Genomic DNA, 20,965 nt, shown 5'->3' on the forward strand with positions numbered 1-20,965 from the left:
GCATTTGAGAGGGGTATTTGGGAAAATAACGAAAACCGAAGGTTATATTCTGTCTAAATAATGAAATGATCAATTTTCATTTTTTCGAAATCCTGTCGGGTTCGAAACTTCAGATAAAAATGGTGCGTAAAGAAGACGACGAAACTGAAGCAGAAAGCAGAAGAAGTCGAAAAACATACCGCAGAAACTGAAGAAGAAGACAAGGCCAAAGGAAGCAGGAGAAGAACAAAGAGTAGCAAGAAGAAGAAGAAGAAGAAGAAGAAGAAGAAGAAGAAGAACTTCAACGAAGAAGGAAAGAAGAAGAAGAAGAAGAATAAGGAAGTGGCCGAAGTAGAGCTAAAGAAGAAGAAGAAGAAGAAGCTAGAGGAGGACGAATAAATTGCAGAAGATGAGCTGTGAATCTGTATGCAGAGGATTTTTGCTTCGTCGCCAAAGCTTCAGGTCCCGAAATATAGCTTTAACGATGGATAACTCCAGATCTTGGTTTAGAAATCGCGGCAGGTCTCTTTCTGTTTCTTCCAAAGAAGAGTCTCTGGATATATCTCTGAGTGACTATGACGCTTTCAGACGCTCTCTCTGTGGTGGATCTCTCAAATACAAAGCTTTGTTTGTTGATGCTGCTGGCACTCTCATCGTCCCTTCTCAACCTGCTGCTAAGGTATTTAGAAAGACTTAAAATTTCTTGTCTTTTCAAGTCTTCTGCTTCTTCTCAGAATCTTTTGCTCACAATGCACATATATTTGAACAGTTCCACGCCTCTTTGAAAACTAAACGTTTCTCAGAATTAAAAAAGCTTATGTTGTTTTTTTTCTCATAATCTTTTATTGACATTGGATTTTGTTACCATTTTTATACCTTTGTGGAAAACGTTTCTCAGAAGAAAGAATAGTTATCAGGTGAGTAAAAATTTTTCAAAGGAAAGAACAGTTGTTATGGAAACTATATATGTTATTTCCAAAGATATCTAGAGTCTACAGTCAATTTTTGGATGGACGTTGCTTCTATGATGCGCATTTTGAACATTTTCTTACCTATTTAACTACATCTTTTTAGCACAATGTGTATTTCAATGTGTTCATACCTGGTAGTAAATTTCTTAATAGAAAGTACAGCTGTCAGGGGTACCTTTTATTCTAAAGTATTTGAAACCTATTCTTGTCTTTCTCATAATCCTTCATTCATATATCATATATTTCCACATTTTTGTTCCTCTTTGAAAACGTTTCTCTAAAGAAAGTAGAAACTCTATGCCTGTTAGGACCTTCAGCAATGTATTTGCAATTCTTTTGTTCTGGAGTCAAAATATTGAGATGCATGTATTTAGAATGATTTCATTTTATTTCAAAATGTGTTAAGAGTTGTGCTCTCTACTTTCCTGTCAGGTTTATCAAACAATTGGAAAAATGTATGGAGTGGATCTATCAGAAGCAGAGATTCTTGCTAGATACCGGTTGGCTTATGCGAAACCATGGTGCAACTCCCTTTTGAGGTGAAAACTTTATTAAACTTTTGAATTTGCAAACTGAAGAAATTTTAATTGGAGCTTCAATGACTAACCTTGGATTATTTTTAAAGATTTAAAGATGATGCAAGGCCCTTTTGGCGTCACATTGTGGAGCTGTCAACAGGTTGCAAGGACCCTAACTATTCAGAAGAGTTGTATCAGTACTACACTAGTGCTGAGGTTAAGATTCTGCATTCTTTGTTGAAAATGTTTTGTTTATAAAGGGAACACATGAAATGTTCTTGAGTTTTTCATATATCCCAAGAAGCCCCTGGTCAACTCCCTTTCACCATGTTGGATGATAAAGTGTTATGATAGTCTCTAAGGAGATAATTATGTGTACAAGGAACACCTTGTTAACTCCCTCTCACCATTATGATAAGCTTACATTGTGATTATGAACTTTATATGGCACGATAAATTAAACAGAGAGAGAGAGAGAGAGAGAGAGAGAGAGAGAGAGAGAGAGAGAGAGAGAGAGAGAGAGAGAGAGAGGGAGGGAGGGAGGGAGGGAGGGAGGGAGAGAAAGAAAGAGAGAGATTTTCCCTATTTTATGTTTATTTGGATTGCGCAGGGGCATTTGGGTACATGGTGAAAAACTCAAAGAGTGTTTCAGACATTTTCCCTATTTTATGTTTATTTTAGTAAACTAACCTGTGATTTTTTTTCATCCTAACAGGCATGGAAATTAGTAGATCCAAATGCAGGAAGAATCTTTACAGAATTGAGGAATGCTGGTGTGAAACTTGCTGTTGTGTCTAACTTTGATACTCGTCTGAGGCCACTTATGAAGGCAATGGAGTGCCATGACTGGTTTGATGCACTCGCCATTTCTGCAGAGGTAGAAATGCTAGAATGTCTAATGTATACAAGGGTAGAACTCCCAAATGCTCTCGACTCCACTGAACACCCTTGAACCAATCCTCAAAAAGAGAAAGGGAACTATGACTTTATGATTGCTCCCACAACTCACATTATTGAGAAAAAAAGGCGATGAATTGTCTATATAATGAATCAAATAGCATATATAATTGAGAAAACTGGGACGAATTGATCATATTTTTGCTTAGATTACACATAAAATTTCTTTCAGGGTTAACTAAGGTATTTGGGGAATTTCCTTTCAAGGTTACTTCAAAGTTCTTTTTCTGTATGTAATATGTCTATATCAATGATCCAAATCAATTCTGTTTGGAATATGTTATATAACGTTGACTTGATGTCTCATTGCTGTATAATCCTATGAGGTATTGAGTTAATTGCCTTTAGTTTGTTGATGAACAGGTGGGTGCCGAAAAACCCAACCCAGCAATATTCTTGGCTGCATGTGAGTTACTGAAAGTGAAACCAGAAGAGGTGGTTCATGTAGGGGATGATCGAAGAAACGATGTCTGGGGGGCAAGGGATGCTGGTTGTGATGCATGGCTATGGGGTGAAGATGTGAACTCTTTTTTACAGGTAATTATTATTAACATAAAGGATTATACAATGTATTGAAATTCATTTCACTGAGTTCAAATATGAACAATGTGAAGTAATTGACATTTTGTAGGTGGCGGAGAAAATTGGTATTCAATTTGTGGAATAGCTGTAAGACTATGGGCTGAGATAGTTTACCTTGGAACAGGTTTGACATTACGATGTGAGCTAGTTTAAAAGTATGTGACCTGTTTAAATTGGTAGAGGTGTTTTGTATAGAATGGAGTGTCAGCACCAGACATCAACAAACAGTTGCAATGGTTTGAATTTGTATATATGTGCACCATGAAACTGTTTAAATAGCATGCGACACAAGCCTGAACGTGATTTACACTAAAGGTCAGTGTACAGATGATTTAAAGGTTGTATCTCTTGTTTGAGATCATCTCAATCAAACACGTAACATTACGTGTGAGGTGGAATATACAAAGAATCTTAGAGTTCTTTGTGAAATCCAAGAGAAGATTGAAGGTGTGAATGCTGAATACTAGAAGAATTTGAAGGCCGAATAAGCAATGACATTAGCTCAATGGCAAATTGAAGAGAGATGGGTCAAAACAAATATTTCTTTCAGATCAAAGATTCAGAAATAGCCAATCTATTCTATGTTAAGATACTGCCATGTTCATATAAACAACTCTGGTTTTTCCTGTACGAAGAAACCATCATATTGAAATTGAGAAAGGAAATGTTCTTATTAGAGTATATATTTGGAGTTCAAATAAATGTGGAGTCATTTCTGATGCAGAGAAAACGACAAGAATGACAGCATTGTATGATAATATGACAAATAGGATGGGTTTACGAGCCCAGGAGTATGATTATTTTTAGCCATGTTGAACGTCCACCTTCAATAGATGTAGCGTTTCATGATGTGCAACCACAAGCATCAAATCAATGAAGCGAAAAAATGGAATAATGGAGCTTAAAAATGAGAAACATTATGTTAATATATTATCACTGTAACTGGTGCATTGACATCATAACAGATTGTGTCATAGGGGATCATCACAATTATCGTCCTCAGGCATTGAAGACCCATGATGTGCATGGGGTAATCCCTTGAAATGATCTATTTATGTGTAATGGTTTACTTTTTGTTGAAAACTCAGCATGTACATAGCAATATACTTTTGAGTTGATCTATTTATGTGATTAAAGAGGTCTTTATTCTTACACATGTACTCTCTTGATAATGTTTTCACTATAAAAAAGACGAGTTCTGTTGTGGTCTGTATACGTTTTATTTGTATATATAAAAGATGCCATCATATTGATAACCCATTAGCTAGGCAGTCAGGACTTTCTTCATGTAAGAATGACAGTAGGATGTTAGTTTTAAGTGTAGCAAGAATCAGTGGACACCTCACTGAATTTGGGCAGTAAAATTGCATAAATGAAAGAATGATTTTATAATTTTCTTCTGATCTCCAGTGAATGGTGGATGAGCATGAAGAAGTTTGGATTCATAATTAATATTTTCTTATTTGCAATTGTGCAAGCCATGTAGCTGTTCTGATGTGAAATTTGGGGTTTAGGGTTTAGGTAGTATGACCACCTTCATTGAATAGTTTTCAAAGAGTCAGTGCAACTCTTGATAATGCTTGAAGATTACACCCAAAAGTGAGAACATTGGGAATACAAATAATTACTTTAAAGTTCAGACTCCAGAGCATTGGATAAAAGCAATCACTTCGTGAAAAAATGTGTAAACTTTGATAACTTAAAAAGAACCTTGGTAATCTCTATAACCTGCAAATAGTATGTAAAGAAGTTAGTAGTAGATAGAATCAAAGTGTTGATGGCCCAAATCTATTAAAATGTATGCACACAAGATGACCAGGCATAGATCTAGATAGAGGTAGTTCTTGAATGATTTCCAAGCAATAGACTATGGAAAATAGAACACAACAGAATTGAATGATTGAACTAAACAATTTCTGTAGAGGTATTTCTTGAATGATTTCCAAGCAACAGAATCAAATGATGATTTCCAAGGGATAGACTAAGAAAAATATAGTGTGCAACAGAATTGAGATGACTTGAATGAATGAATCGAACAAATTCCAAGGAGCAGACTAAGACTAAGAAACGGTGCTTCAAGCTTCTCAAAAGAGGATATAATGGAATTGTCTCAATCGAATGGATATATAATAATATATATATATATATATAATGGTATTTTGCTCTGTGCTCGAAATACCTTCGGATTTCCTTTGTTTCCGAAATGCCCCTAACCTTTTCGTTATTTTCACATATGGCCTACCTGAGAAAAACTGGGGAAGTCTTACCGTTCTTATTTCTGCTACGATTTTGGACATGAGTGTGAGCGCGAAGATGACCAACGCAGCAAGAAACGCGAGGAAGAATATCATCCATTTACAGTTACAGAATCTCTGCATTTTCTTCGCTTTTTCCTGATTCTTACTCTGCGTCTTGTTCTTCTTCTTCTTCGTCATCATCATCTTCTTTGCTAGCTCTGATAAATTATCATTATTATTGTGACTCCTATTGTTTCTTTCACATGCCGTTTCTGCAGTTTCTGGCATGGAAAGCTCAACCAAGTAATTCTTCTCGATGTCATTCAACTCGGCAGAATTATTTATAATTTGATTGCCTTGCGAATCCATGATATTCTCACACATCTGTGCGAATATCTCTCTCAGGTTTGACAGCTTGTTATCCATCCTCTTCATTGATGCATATCTCTCTCTCGCCTCTTTCAGAGATTGAGCTATTTTGAACTGTACAATAGCTGCGTCATAATCACATTCTTCTTCTTCTTCTTCTTTTTCATTTGGCATATGTAAGACAACATCTTCTTCTAGATGATCTTCATGTCTTGCTTTTGATTCTGTGCTAATTCGGATTGAATATCGCTCTTCAATATTAGTATTAATGGGAGCCCGATCTGATCTGAGCATAAAAAAATCCTCGCTTTCTCCTGTTTCCATCATCTTCTCAAGCCTTTCGTCGCTCACTGTTTCACCTTTCAAAACATAAATAATCCTTCTCAAATCTGCTGTTTGAATCTGTTTGATTCTTTCTTGCAGAGAAAAAAGAACCGCTGAGGAACTATAGAGTTCTTGCCTTAAACGGTTCGTAACAAAAACTCTAACCCTATCCACCGAGCTTCCTTTCTCACATCCTTCTATCTTACGATGTGCTTCGTTTTCCTCTTCCATTGCATCTAAACCGAGCTTTATGCATAATGCTTGGGAAATAACATCGGACATGTCTAAATCTATGATCTTGCTCAGAGATTCGCTGTATAAGCTCGAAAGCTTTATTTGTCTTGCTTGGATACCTTTGAGGTCATGTCGGAGTGCTTTTGTTTTGTATTTAATGGCTTTTACACGAAGAAAGAAAGGTGAGAATTTCTTATCAGTGTCGTTGGTACTATTCAGACTCAGAAAGGTGTCTAAATCACTTGACGATAATGTAGGATCTATAGAGATGAGAGGTTTTTGGCTTCCTGGGGATGGATAATCATTACTCTTTATTGATAAAGAAGGAGAGAGAAGCATAGGAGGTCTAGTCTGCGATTGATTAGAATAGTTGAGAGGTAAACTTCTCGTTACTTGAGGTAGAAAGGCGATATTACTCTTTTTCATGAAAGAAGGTGAGATCGGAAGCGATGGAGATAGAAGCACAATGGAGTCTCGTGGATTCTGTGACTGTTCTTCAAGGTCTACTTCCATCATGGCTTCTTTTCTATGGAAATAAAATACACAGATTTCTTTGTTCGATGGCAAAATGCTTTGTAAAATTGTAGCGATGGTGCCTTTGGCTCTTCTTAATGCCAGAAAGCTCTGATTGCGATGTTGTCCTTGCTTCTTGTTGATGACAAAAACTTTTGTCGCGCTTTTTTTCTTTTGGACTCAAGATTCTTGTTGAATAATATTTTTTTTTTGCAGATGTCAATTTATTTGGGAATGAAAGTTCTTGGTGAATGATAGAAATCTTTGCACAGATCACTAATGTTTTTGGAGACTGATTAGAATCTCAGATCATGGTGATCATGCGATGTTGTCCTTGCTTCTTGTTGATGACAGAAACTTTTGTGGTGATTGTTGTCTTTAGGACTCAAGATTCTTGTTGAATAACAGAAATTTTTGCAGATGTCAATTTATTTGGGAATGAAAGTTCTTGGTGAATGATAGAAATCTTTGCACAGATCACTAATGTTTTTGGAGACTGATTAGAATCTCAGATCATGGTGATCATGGTCCTTGCTTTGGTCTCTTGATGTAGACTAATTTGAAGAGATGGTATTGTTCACTCGCTGAAAAAATAAATTATATCTGAGCGAAAGGTCTCAAAGAAAAGAAAATGTCTCCACGCCTCAAGACATTTTCAGATGTCTTTGCAGATATCACTAATGTTTTTTGAGAGTAAGATGAGTGATTGGAAGTCAAAAGCCTTGCCCTCTGGAATTAATTGAATCACAGAAATTCTTCTGAATTCCGAGAGGGAGACAAGAATTTCTTTCTGAATTACAAATAAGTAGAAATTTCTGTCTGAGTGAGAGAAATGTTTTCTGCACTGTAAGAAATCTTTGCAGGTATGGCTTTCTACTGGAATCTCAGTGATGATTATAATCGTTATGAAGAACAAAGACTAGAAGGCTTACTAACAACTGTTGAATGGTAGGAATTGGAAGAGATGGCTTTGTTGGTTTGCTTGGAAATCATGGCTAAAAAACTGGAATTCACAACAAGAGGGATGATTTGCTGAGTGAGCTTGATGACTCCTTAGCCTTTTTAAGTTTTTAAGAATCTAAACACAAGTAGTTTTGGTTTCTCTGTTTTAAGGACTAGAAATGGAAAAGTTGCTAGTTTTGTTGAGCACTAGAAATCTAAAAACTTGAATAATTTTGTTAAGAACTAGAAAGATAAACACTTATTGCTTTTGTTAAGGACTAGGAATTTAAGACCTTGATGGTTTTGACCTCTTTGTAATAGGATGAGAATTCTAAGGCTAATGTTTTCTGTTCCTATTGTTTCTTTGTTTCTAAGGCTAATAGGAACTTTCAAATTTCTAGTCTTGTTTTCTGAACTGAAGCTAGAAGAGTTTGCTTCTTTGTTTCTAAACTACAATTGTTCTGATGTTTTCTTGTTAAGGGCTACAAACAAAGCTTGAGTTAATAGGTTTGTTTTTTGTTTCGAAGAACCATAAATCTAAAAATAATAGGAATTTAAAAGATATGTAAACAGACAATGCCAGCATCATGGAAAATGAATGGAAATTTGATTAGTTTGCCCAATAAAAAAATTGAGAATAGTGAATTTAGGCTATGTATGGACTCATCATAAAGAATTAGTGCATAATGTTGAAGAATATTAGATCCACTCATGCTATCATCATGAAGAAAAGCATCCACACATTCAGGGTCATTTTTATTATTATCTACGAGAGCTTTGTAATGCCATTTGCCATATGCCCCCTTTTTCTTTATTTGACTCCTGTATGACTATTTCCTTAGACAAAACCTTCATACACTTTTTTAATACGATTAACCTCATCCCCAACAAGCAATTGATTCTTAACATCAGCAATTTGCATTCTGATAAGCCATGAACCACTGAGTGTTTTTGTCCTCTGCTTGAATATTCCATATGTGAAAAAGAAAACACAATATAGATATGTGAATATGTGGGAAAGGTTTGGATTTTAGGGATGAGACAAAAGGTTGCTTTGATGATAATAAAGAATGGAAATTATTTTTATAACCTTCCATTCAAAGGAAATGAAGTCTTCGAAAAAATATTTGGATTTGGTCCAACCACAAATCCAATATGACATAATAAACTTTACACAGGGTTACCAATGTCGAAAACATAAAATAAGAAGGAAAACATGTGTTTATCATGCTCAGTTTTATCAAAATTACAATGTGATATTGCAATGTGATAGTACATCCTCAAAATCAATCTATTGCAATGTGATAGTTGTTGACTATTGATGATTGTATTATAGGTGAGCAACTGTGGTATTGTATTATATTAGATGTCCTATACCTAGATCCAAAGGTGTCATACAAGAATTCTACAATGACACCATTCTTCTTTCGTTCAAGTTGGTAATATAATGTATGAAATTCCTGTTCTTTTGCAATTGACTTGATACAATGGCCTACCCATAGTGTGTTTACAATTTTGTTTGTATGGATCCAAATGTCTGCAAGAAATTTTGCGGGGCATGCTTGTAAAGTGAAGTATGAAATTGCATTTTGTAATATTATTAATCAATTTCCAAAAAACATATGAGAACTCTATAAATTAGTATCATGCTTCTGTTGCATTATGGTAGACCAATATGACATTGGCATATAATAAAGGCAGAGTAACTATTATATACATCTAGAGCTTGAGCTCTACATTCAATTTGGTAGTGGGCATGAATGGAATTTGAGGGTGGACCGGCAACCATGTGATAAGAAAGGGTGTAGGTCAACAAACGGACATGCAATTCCTTTAGGACAATGATGTAGATCATGTTGCGTCCTTTTTATTGGTGCTTAATGGTTCATAAATTGATTTCAATTGATGTATAGCCAAAGAAATATGAATAGCTTTCCGTTAACCTGAAATAAACACACACAAAACTTTAGGAAAGCATACCTTGGTTCAAGAGAGCAAAAAGCAAATAAATAATACATAATGATCTCCAAAGATTGATTGTTATTAACACAAAATATGATATATGTTATTATGACAGACAGTAATGGAAAACCAATGTATGTATGTATGTATGTATACCGACGAAAGAACACACACTTCAAAGTTCAGCGGAGGAGGAGGAGGAGAAGAAGAATGAGACCGACGATGACAAGGAGAACCACGAGAGTTATTGCCACAGGTGCTGCGACCTTCGTGGCTATGGTGCTCTTCCTCTCTTCTTTCGCTCCTGCCGTCTCCCCCACAGATATCTTTATGAAAGACAAGGATTCCACCATGTTCTTCTCTATATCGCTCAGCTCTTCTCCCTGTAGATGAACAAGTTCTCCCATCTGTAAGAATGTCTGCTTCAGTGCGATCAGGTTCTCTTCGAGCTTCTTCATCGATCCATATCTCTGATGTATCTCTTCCATAAAATCTGATTTGAGCTGTGCATTCTCTTCCTCTTGCAGGTACGACAACTCGCTAGCTTGCTCTAGTAAGAGTCTTTCATTATATGATTGATTTGTGTTAGGACTTTTCTGTATATTTCTTTCTTCTTTCACGTATTTCGTGCTTTCCTGATGGTCTTTAATCTGTATCGTTTCGTGCAATTGTGGTTCTGATCTTTCATATTCATGACTATTTAAAACCTTGGTCTTTTGATTATTCTCTTCCTGTTTATCTGTTTTATTTCTCTGATCTTTTTCAATGTTACACAAACCTTGCTCTCTAATGGCTTTTCTAATCAGTTCGTGGCCTTCTCCTGAGTCTATCATCTTTTCCAACTCCTCATCGCTTACAGCAATTTCTCCTTTGAATATATATAACATTCTTCTCAGGTCTGATTTCTCACTCTCTCTCATCATTTCTTGCAGAGATGAAAGATCCGCTATGAAACCTCTGAGGTCTTCTCTAAGTTTATTTGTAATAAATAGTCTCATTCTATCTGTAGAGCTTCCTTTCTGATATATATTTCCACCTAACTTTCGATTATCCTCATTGTCTTGTTCGAGTGTATCAAGACTGAGCTTTATACGTAGCGCCTGTGAAACAAGATCTGATATGTCCAGATCCATAACATTGCTCAGAGATTTCGTGTACTTCCTTGACAGCTTTTCCTGTTTTGATCTCAGACCTTTAAGTATATCTCGCAGAGCTTGAATATTGGACTGGATTTCTTTCACTCCCGAAAAGAAAATTGAGAGATTTTGTTCAGCTTCATTAATAATATTTGAGCTTTCCTGATTCCCATGGCCAAAATCTTCCAGATCGCTTGAAAAAGATGTTAGCACGGGGGAGAATCCAGGAACCAGAAGCGGTCTCATCAGCTGAGAATGATCAGAATTGTCACTCTCCATTGAGCTAATGGATGGAAAGAGATCAAGATGAGGGGGAGAAGAACTAAGCTTCTGTAGCTGAGCTTTGAGGTCATTCATGGTGAATTGTAAGCTTGCTAATTCCTTTGAATACAGAGAAATCTTACCAGAGATATTGTATGATTTAATTTGTGATTAATGTTTGGAAAATTCGAAGATGGAAACAGCAATAATGGTGGTGAATGTTCAGCTTGTTCTCTTCTCTAGATGTGATGATGCATGTAAAGAGTAGCTAAATCGAATCAAGTCTATTTGAAATCCTGAAATTGTTGAAATCCAGAAATGTCCTTCACAATCCAGAAATCGAAGAGGTTATGGGTAACATCTTGTTAACTTGAATGTCAAGATGAAATTTCTTATGAGAGAAAGAGACACAGAGAAAAAGACCTTGAAAATTCTCTCAAGGACATAATTGTTAGGATTCTAAAATATGAAAACTTCTTTCAAGTATTACAGCCAATAATGAAATGTTCCAACGTGCATTCACGATCCCATCACCTTGCCATGACGGTGCATACATTAATCTGCCATAAATTATGGATGGTTAATTTTATGTAATAACAGAATCTTCTTATAAAAATCAACAATTATTCGTTTAATCTCTCTCATACATGTTCTCTCCACTCTGCTAAAACTCTCTCCCCTCATCCCGTATTGATGGAAATGGGGATAAAAAAAACATTTAAGGATCATATCAAACAAATGCATTGTCATCCGTCCCATCCTCTCTTATGATTTATAATATTAGTAAGTGTTTGTTTACTCTTTCTTGTCTAGATAAAAGGCTCAAGTTTTTTCTAGTACCAATGCTGAGATGAAAACCAATCAAGACTGGCTAGTTTTCTATTGTTTACTCTTTATTGTCTAGATAAAAGGCCCAAGTTTTTGCTAGTACCAATGCTGAGATGAAAACAAATAAAATCTGGCTAGTTTTCCTTTACTGTCATTTTCTTCACACGTTCGTGATCAGTTTTCATCTGTATCGCATACTTTTTTGAAGCATTCCCAGCTAGTTTTTACTCTGCAACTAGTTTTTCACTGTAGATTTGTGTAAAAACCAGATACTGCACGAATGTGGACACTGCATATGGTGCAAACCTGAATTAAAACAAGTGTTTTAGAAATTCGCAAGTGTCTCCCTTTCCATTGCTTTGCAGGTTGCCCCCCATTTTTCTAATATTTCAGAAAGTCCATCAGTTATGGAAACTGGAGGTGATATATGTGGAAATTAAAACAAAGGCAAAGCTTTGTTTCCCATTATATTAGCAAACACCTTGTTACAACAAGTAATGATTTCACAAAAACAAGAATGTAGCATATATACTATTATTTTGCTCTCAAAAATCATTTCCTTGTGAACATCTTATATATATAGGACAGAAATTATTACCCACATCTGTATCTCCAATCCTTTCTTCTGAACATATTATATAGGACAGAAAATAGTAGCCACATCTGTAATGTTGATCCAAATCTATGAAAACATCTGCATCAGATGATGCAATACAAGCATTAATAAAAGTGTATGAACAACAAAAATAATTAACCTTAATGAACTATACATATTACACCTGCACTGAACAACAGAAGCTTTTGGACTTCATTGTAGCCATGTTTCTTTGACAGTGAAAAGATGGAGACAAAAGGTGAAATCTTGAAATTGTCAAAAATTAGTGAAATCGTTAGGCCATCACAATCGGAACACTCTTTGAGAATCTTTGAGAATTCACAATAGGGAACTCTCTTCAACAATTCACTGATCGGCTAAGGAACCATCAGATAAATTTATTTGTATCTCATTTCCTAAAAACTTTATATGTAGTTAACACATGCAAAGCCATGATTAAGCATGCAAATCACTTGAAATTGGAGTACCAAAACACCAGATATGTGTATCGGATTGTTACCGTGCAAATAATTGGAATTAGAGAAATCAAGCAACTGAAATAGATATAGATTTTGTAGGGCAAAGAACCAATTATATATTATATTATACAAATAAAACAAGGCGTGATAAAAAACATTTAAGAAATTCACTCTTCATATAGGCATCCATTTGGAAAGGAAGACCAATCAACCTCAAGCAAAAACATCCTTTTATGCTCAAGCCTGCAAAGCAGATCAATAAAGTAGGGCTTGGTTACTATCCTTAATGCATATGATCTATACAATCTATACACTACTCTCCTTTATTTGAGATAAATAAAACACAGATCAAGAAGAGATATGAAGTCACTAACTAACCTTGCTAGCAATGTTGCTAGCAAGCCAGTCCAATCCCTCTGAAAGGCCCTTCTCCAGTAGTGGCAGAAGTGCTCCAAAATAGAAGAAACAATATTCCTCCAAAATGTAAGAAAATATCATGTAAGAAGATATTGAAAACCATACCAATGATGCTGACAAAGTAAGACGTATTCCGCAGCTCATCCTGCAAAATGCCAAAAATCAATGAAATATTAGAACAAGTTCACGTAAACTTTTGCATGTAATATATATAAGTACTGAAGATCAAGTTTAAGTTTCAAGATATTAAAAACAATAACAATGATGCTGACAAAGTAAAACAGATTCCGCAGCTCATCCTTCGAAATGCCAAAATTCAATGAAATATTAGAACAAGTTACGTAAACGTTTGCATGTAATATATATAAGTACTGAAGATCAATTCATATATGTCACAACTCAACAATTAAGAAAGTCTAACTTGGATATCAGTAAATAAGGTACTAGACATCATTAAGCATCCTGTGAAGTTCGTCACGGGCTCATGATCATTGCTATCAACAACAAAGATGAGACCCTGTGCGTTTTGGAAGTAATGCCTCTCACAACGGTTGGATCTGAACCAATTTCAAGATTTTCAATTATAAAACAGAATGGCAGAATTCTTTACGCAGACAAAAAGTTTGAAAACCGAGAATTTTGCAATCTTACCTTCCCTTGACCTCCAACATCCCAGACAGTGAAGCTGATATTCTTAATCACAACTGACTGCACGTGAAAGCCTACGATCAGACAGAAGGTTAAGTAGATTAGACTTATTCATTACAAATTTAAAAAGTCCAAATACTACAGCAATTATGGTAAGACACAGCACTTTCCATAAAATGCAAAATAAACACGTTTACTGGCGTTGAAGCTAATACTTATGCAAGTATTACAAAAATTACTATTGTTAATTATGGTTAGGAATCACGATGCTAAGCGGCATGTGACCATTTTTATGACAAGTATCCATTAAAACTAAGTTACTGTTAGAAAACTTTCTTGTAGAGGAGTCTAATTCAAATTAATACTGAGTTAAAAAGGAAATAAATCCAAGTGTAAATACAAAACTCTCTTGGTAATCCTGGTTGAGATCAGACTAATCCTGTGTGATATGGATTTCTTTCCACCTACAAGGTTATTGTTGAAACTCTCTCTCTCTCTCTCTCTCTCTCTCTCTCTCTCTATATATATATATATATACTATATATATATATATATATATATATATATATAGAGAGAGAGAGAGAGAGAGAGAGAGAGAGGCAGATACATACATACATACATAAAGCTATTGAGAAAGAAGGATACGCAACACAAACTTAGTTCTGTGCATGTTGAAACTCTCTCTCTCTCTCTCTCTCTCTCTAGAGAGGCAGATACATACATACATACATAAAGATATTGAGAAAGAAGGATACGCAACACAAAACTAAGTTACTGTTAGAAAACTTTCTTGTAGAGGAGTCTAATTCAAATTAATACTGAGTTAAAAAGGAAATAAATCCAAGTGTAAATACAAAACTCTCTTGGTAATCCTGGTTGAGATCAGACTAATCCTGTGTGATATGGATTTCTTTCCACCTACAAGGTTATTGTTGAAACTCTCTCTCTCTCTCTCTCTCTCTCTCTCTCTCTCTCTCTCTCTATATATATATATATATATATATATATATATATATATATATAGAGAGAGAGAGAGAGAGAGGCAGATACATACATACATACATAAAGCTATTGAGAAAGAAGGATACGCAACACAAACTTAGTTCTGTGCATGTTGAAACTCTCTCTCTCTCTCTCTCTCTCTCTAGAGAGGCAGATACATACATACATACATAAAGATATTGAGAAAGAAGGATACGCAACACAAACTTAGATCTGTGCATGCTAAAAGAGTAGAATCTGCCATGATAATAATAGGTGAGAACCTTTCCTTGGTAAACCACATATGATATGCATCTCCTCCATGAATTCGTCGCTGAGATCAGGTTCATCCATCACATATAATGTACTCTCACGAATATCATCCAGATATCAGTCGCACATGACCAGAAACTCTTGCTGCAATGCTCAGAAATATCTTCAAGAGATGAATAAGAGAGACAATATTCAGATTTAACTGCTGAAAATTTGATCAATGGTTTAAATTTAAATCATTCATCAATGCTTCAGAATCAAACCATGACTATGTTAGTATTTTTCATAGATCCTTAAGCTAATGTCTTTAATTGATTCTTGATCAATGGTTTAAATTTAAATCATTCATCAATGCTTCAGAATCAAACCATGACTATATTAGTATTTTTCATAGATCCTTAAGCTAATGTCTTTAATTGATTCTTCACAATCAAACTGTGAGTTATGCTAATATCTTTAACCAATCCTACATAATCAGATCACTGGTTAAGTTAATATCTTTAAATAATCCCTTCACGATGAAATCTTGAGCTAACCTAATACTTTCAAGTTTCAACAATCATTCACAACCAAACCACAGGTCTAACTAATGTGATTTCATTTCCTCCCTGACGCCTTACTAAGATCAGTCTCCTCCCACTTTTGACTCAATATGATAATTCTCGGACAAAACTCCACTACCATATATCTTTCTTTTTCTTTCATTTGTTCACAAGTTCAAGCAGCATATCTCTTATTTACAACCAAAATCAAATTGTGTACAGCTTCTAAAGATCAGACTAATCCACGGTACAAATGCATCTCCTTTCACTTTGATTCTCTCTCACCCAAAACCTTCTTGAAAAATGAGAAATATAATGTGATCTAAACATTGAAACTTCGAAATCAATTGAAGGATAACAGTTGTTACCGTACATGAATAACTTCTCAAAATCAACCTATTCCAAGTGCAATCCATCATCTTCTGCTAACATTCACATCCTAACCGTCTTAATAATGAGAGGGGACAAAATATAGATTCCAAAACATGTAGCAATCAAAATCAACCAAACAAACAGATATCTCTTTTGCCATAGAAAACTTGTGAATCATTCAAAAATGATAAATTACCACACGAATCTCATTGAAAAAACGTAGCGAAAACTAGATTAATACATGAGAGATGCATCTCATCGACCTGCAATGTCAACTTCTCAAAATAAGAATCAACGCAAGCAAAAAATGAAACCTTTAGAATCGAACAGCAGATCAACTCTACAAAAGAGAGCTAACCTCATGAACTCCATAAAAGAGACCTCACCGAATGCGGGGATGGTAGTAACGGACTTTCCGAGCTCAAGCTTAGGGAGAATGGTTGTCTTTGCAGCGGCGTCGAGGCCGGCCATAAAAGGACTCTCATCTTCTTCTTCGCGAGCAGTCAGTCTCTGGAAGAATTTTGAAAAGGTAAGTCCCATGGCTACGGCTTCTGGATCCTCTCCTCGTACTATAGCATGTTATGATGCGTAAGAATGGTGAAACCGAGAAAGCATACACTTGGCCGCCCGTTTCACCCAAACACACATACATACTACACCTTATATGTATGTATGCCTGCGTGTGTTTGTGTGTGTGTTTGTGTGTGTGTGTGTGTGTGTGTGTGTGTGTGTGTGTGTGTGTGTGTGTGTGTGTGTGTGTGTACATACAGATATATAAATTTATACATATTTAAGTTATAGTCCCATAAGAGGTCCAACAAAACATCTCTTGTACTTCCCATTGTCGTATCGATCTAATAATAATAATAAAGGGTTCCTCGTCACACAAAAACATAAGCAAGCCTTTGATTAATTAATAATGCATTGAATGAACTATCGGTAGCTTAGTTCCGCTACAATATCTAAAACTTATTTGAAATCTACATTGTAATATGTGGTAGTTTACGTACCTTAGCTCCTCTCCCATATCTAAATCTTATTTAATTCTACATTACAATATGTGGTAGCTTAGGTATCTCAGTTTCTCTCACATATCTACAGCTTATTCAAATTAACATTATAATATGTGGTGGCTTACGTTACCTAATGATCTTTGAACCAACATTCTATGTTTTGTGCACCTCTATTAATATGGTTTGGGGGGAGGGGGGGAGGGGTCAATGAACTTGATTCAACACTTATCCCTTTTAAGCAATGCACAGTAAACAAGTGGTTGCTCGAATTATTGTTTTTTTAAGCATTCCTTGATAGGTTGGTTGCTCACTTTATGGAAAACATTGACGATTTGAAGTAAGCATTGACATTATGTGAGAAGACAGACCATCGCATTGTCCAGATAGTGTAACATAATCAAATGTTTCCATATAGTTGATCTTAACAGTCTATTATTTCATGACCTTGGATATCAAATAGTATAAATTATCCTGTTGGTTAAGGTTACACATCTTTTTTGAAGACTCATGGGTTCAAATCTCGATTACAAGTTTGGCGTTTTGATATATGTTCATAATAGTGTAAATATTGCCGCTATTAATGTGAAGTTTAGTGGCTATCTATTAAAGTGCTTTTCCTTCCAAGCATGATTTGGCTAATGTGGTGTAGATGATAGACGACACATTACTAGCTAAATAAAATACAATTATTATTTTTAGTAACACTTTTATTACTAGTGAGAAACCTCAAAGTGAGGTGAAAAGTCACAAAGAATAAAGAAAAATATACAAGTGTCAATTAGACACTAAAGAGCTTAAATGCACTCAAAGAAAAGATTGTAAATTTGCAGTGTGATGTCTCTAAGTTGCAGACAATCAAATATGTTAGCTTCTTTAAGCAATCCCTCAGGCAAGCTAAATAAAATACAATGTGAAAGTGTTGCCTTACTACTTCACAAAAGAGCTTTAATGCAATATCTTGCTACAACCTCACATACATCGCCCAACACACTACACAATAAGTAATCAAAGTACACCAACATAGTTGGAATCAAAGAAATGTTCATTATTATGAATGTGAAAAAATATTCATAAGAATTTAAAAAGCAAGTCAATTTCAAATGGATGACGCAAAGATTATTAGTGAAGACGATGATTGACATAAATGTGCATCAAACAAGAGAGGGATACATATTCGGATTCCTATGACTGAAGATTTATCTTAAAACATTATATATAATATATAAAGATTTACCTTAAAAACTATCACTTTGATGAGTATAACATGTTGTGCATTTTTGGAAATATATACATACATCCACAAGAAAAATACGTTACTTTTATGCAAAACTTTTTGTTTCTTCATCAAGCTAATCAATACAAATACAAAACATGTCAATAAGGGGGACTATAATGTGGACCTAATTGGGGCATTATTTGTGGGGTTCTTATGACCACTAAGTATCTTGACATCATGTAATATGTAGAAGGACGAAATAAAGAAGTATAGCTAATCATTATGAAATGTGAGGGCAACAACAACATTGTTTATTTGAATGTAGCTCCTTTGATATTTTCAATGTTTGTGTAGTTGAAGTGGGTCGCTAAATTGGATTTGGGTGTCCAATTGTTGTAGTAGGAGTAGGAGTAGGAGTAGCACATCCATGTAATTACTAATGAATCATTTGTAAATAGCATGATAAAGAGAACCTACAAGTATCTCCAAATTAAAGTTTCAAGATGGATCCACAGAGCATCCTATGTTTGCCTATATGATATAAATCTATTGCGTAGCAATAGGATGATCAAGTTGGCTTATAATCAAAATTGCGATCTTGGGCACTTAGGAATGATGATCAAGGAGTGCCAAAATTTTATGAAACCTACTTTTTCACCTTATCGCCTAGTGTTCCAAACCTAATATTAATCATGTGTGCATTTCATTATTTATATTTCCATCTATGTCTCTATCACCTTTGTCCTTCTTTGCAATTGTTGTTAATAAGTACAATGTTTTCGAGTAGTTGTACTCAAATGCCTCAATTTTAGCGCTCTATAAAAGTCATGTATATGGGGTTCTTTGTACGAGTAAGAAGTTATCTCATTAACAATGGGCACTTTTAGAATGGTGTCATTATCTTCTCAATTGAATATGACACGTGACACAAGAAGGATAAATATCTCTTGTCGATGAAACGTGAGTGCTTTATAACAATTTAAAAGACATCAAATGCGTATGTATAGGTAAGCTAGTCTCAAATTTTAGAATTTCCATGAATAATTACTTCCTTACTTTGTCATACATCTGGTGCAAACAAATTTGGTCATATATGGCATTCCTTATGTGTATTAGTTTTTCCCACAGTGAATATGGAAACTAAATATCCTATTTTTACATAATAAACTTGTAAGATTGCTTATGTTCACTCCTCAATTGAAAGCCAAGATGGTTACGCAATCAACTTCTTATAAATAGATAAAACAAAGAGTTAGTTGGCTACCAGTAAAAGTTTGTTCCAAGAGAGATGAATTCGTCGCATGATCAAAGATACGGCCTATTATCTTCGGCCCAACAAATACATATCTCTATACTCATTGCCTTTTTCATTGTTTAGTCACTCAAGAACTTTTTAATAGTCAAACACATTCGTCTTTTCCCAACGGGAACTAGGGATGGCGCACGTGGTTAATCCCAATCGAATAAAAGCTACTAACGTTACTCGCTAAAAGTCAAGTATTATTGATTAGGACGTTTTTTTTCGTACACGCATGATGAGAAGGTTTTGGTAGCTTTTAGCTCATGTTGCAAAAACTAGTAAACTCGTGACAATACGCGAGCATCAAGAAATACCCGTAGTCCGAACCTTGTCTCAACCTAAGTCATGTCTCCTAGTGAGGAGGATTCATATCAAATATATTGCATCACCATATACATATTTAGCTACTTGTGTTTCAATACAAGCACTTAAAAGTCACCAAAGAAGCTTACATGTAGAATAGACTTCTCCTCATAAAAAAGGGCTAGAGAGAGAGAGAGAGAAGCTTACATGTGGAATAGACTTCTCCTCAAGGAGGAGGTTTTGAGTATCAAGAAGATCCTTATGTCCTAGAGAAATAAGGCAAAGCAAAGAAACCATTGCCATAAGGACCACACAACACTATTTGATGCTAATATCACTGGGTCCACAGTTCTGACGAGGGTAGTAAACGATGGACAATATGACAGAAGGGTAGAGCTATCGATCGAACAACACCCGGAAATCAGGCTGCATCAATCAGGAAGATTACAATTTGACAATATGAACCAAACAGGAATGTACTCAAAAGAAATCTATGTACTCCCAAATGGATTTTATAAATTGATTGCAATACCACGACGAGATCACCACACAAAATTGAATTTAGAGATGATCAGTTAATCGACTGATCGCATAGACATAAACAATAACAAATGCATGTGTACAAATAGCTCCAAAAAATAAAAAGTGCACATATTAACATAAACACACAGCAGTGCTAATCCAATCAAAACTTTTAAACTAGAATCGAAGCGCATGTACCTTAATTCGTTTGCATCTGACACAGACATAAATTGACACACAGAATCTGACAATGCAACATCATTTGACACCCTTTCTTAGAAGCATTGGCTATTGTTTTTTGCACTTCTTCTGGCTACATGAAGATTATTATCAGGTTTGCAACATGGATCTACATGCCGATAATCAGATTGGAAACAAATCAGCGACATTCTTCTTTAAGAATGCTAATCAAAAGGCACATGTGCATATATACATATAGCATATTGGAAATAAGAGAATATGTTGTTTTTTTAATGTAAAAGGCAAAGAAA

General features: G+C 35.2%; 2 protein-coding genes and 1 pseudogene across 3 annotated transcripts; 1 reads left to right on the forward strand and 2 right to left on the reverse strand.

Moving 5' to 3' along the window:
• The first annotated feature begins 125 nt into the window (after window positions 1–125).
• Window positions 126–4,157, forward strand: LOC147859941 (uncharacterized). Of its 2 annotated transcripts, none has more exons than XM_087325048.1 (6): window positions 126–658; window positions 1,383–1,489; window positions 1,576–1,684; window positions 2,184–2,345; window positions 2,774–2,962; window positions 3,057–4,157. In XM_087325048.1, exons 1-6 carry the CDS (start codon window positions 389–391, stop codon window positions 3,090–3,092), a joined length of 873 nt encoding a protein of 290 aa, XP_087181174.1. In that variant the 5' UTR covers window positions 126–388; the 3' UTR covers window positions 3,093–4,157. The 2 variants fall into 2 exon arrangements, with proteins under 2 accessions (XP_087181174.1, XP_087181175.1); XM_087325049.1 differs by having other exon boundaries at window positions 128–658; window positions 2,789–2,962.
• Window positions 4,158–9,726: 5,569 nt separating this feature from the next.
• On the reverse strand, window positions 9,727–11,277 carry LOC147859942 (syntaxin-124-like). The gene has a single exon (XM_087324058.1). The coding sequence runs from the start codon at window positions 11,079–11,081 to the stop codon at window positions 9,771–9,773; it is 1,311 nt and encodes a 436-aa protein (XP_087180184.1). The 5' UTR covers window positions 11,082–11,277; the 3' UTR covers window positions 9,727–9,770.
• A 1,979-nt stretch (window positions 11,278–13,256) lies between these two features.
• On the reverse strand, window positions 13,257–16,668 carry LOC147859943 (ADP-ribosylation factor 1-like; annotated as a pseudogene).
• Window positions 16,669–20,965: the final 4,297 nt, after the last annotated feature.

Source organism: Azolla caroliniana, unplaced genomic scaffold (genome assembly GCF_043228905.1).
Source record: "Azolla caroliniana isolate FFs.n. ecotype wild unplaced genomic scaffold, voAzoCaro1.0.p SCAF_9, whole genome shotgun sequence".
Taxonomy (NCBI): domain Eukaryota; kingdom Viridiplantae; phylum Streptophyta; class Polypodiopsida; order Salviniales; family Salviniaceae; genus Azolla; species Azolla caroliniana.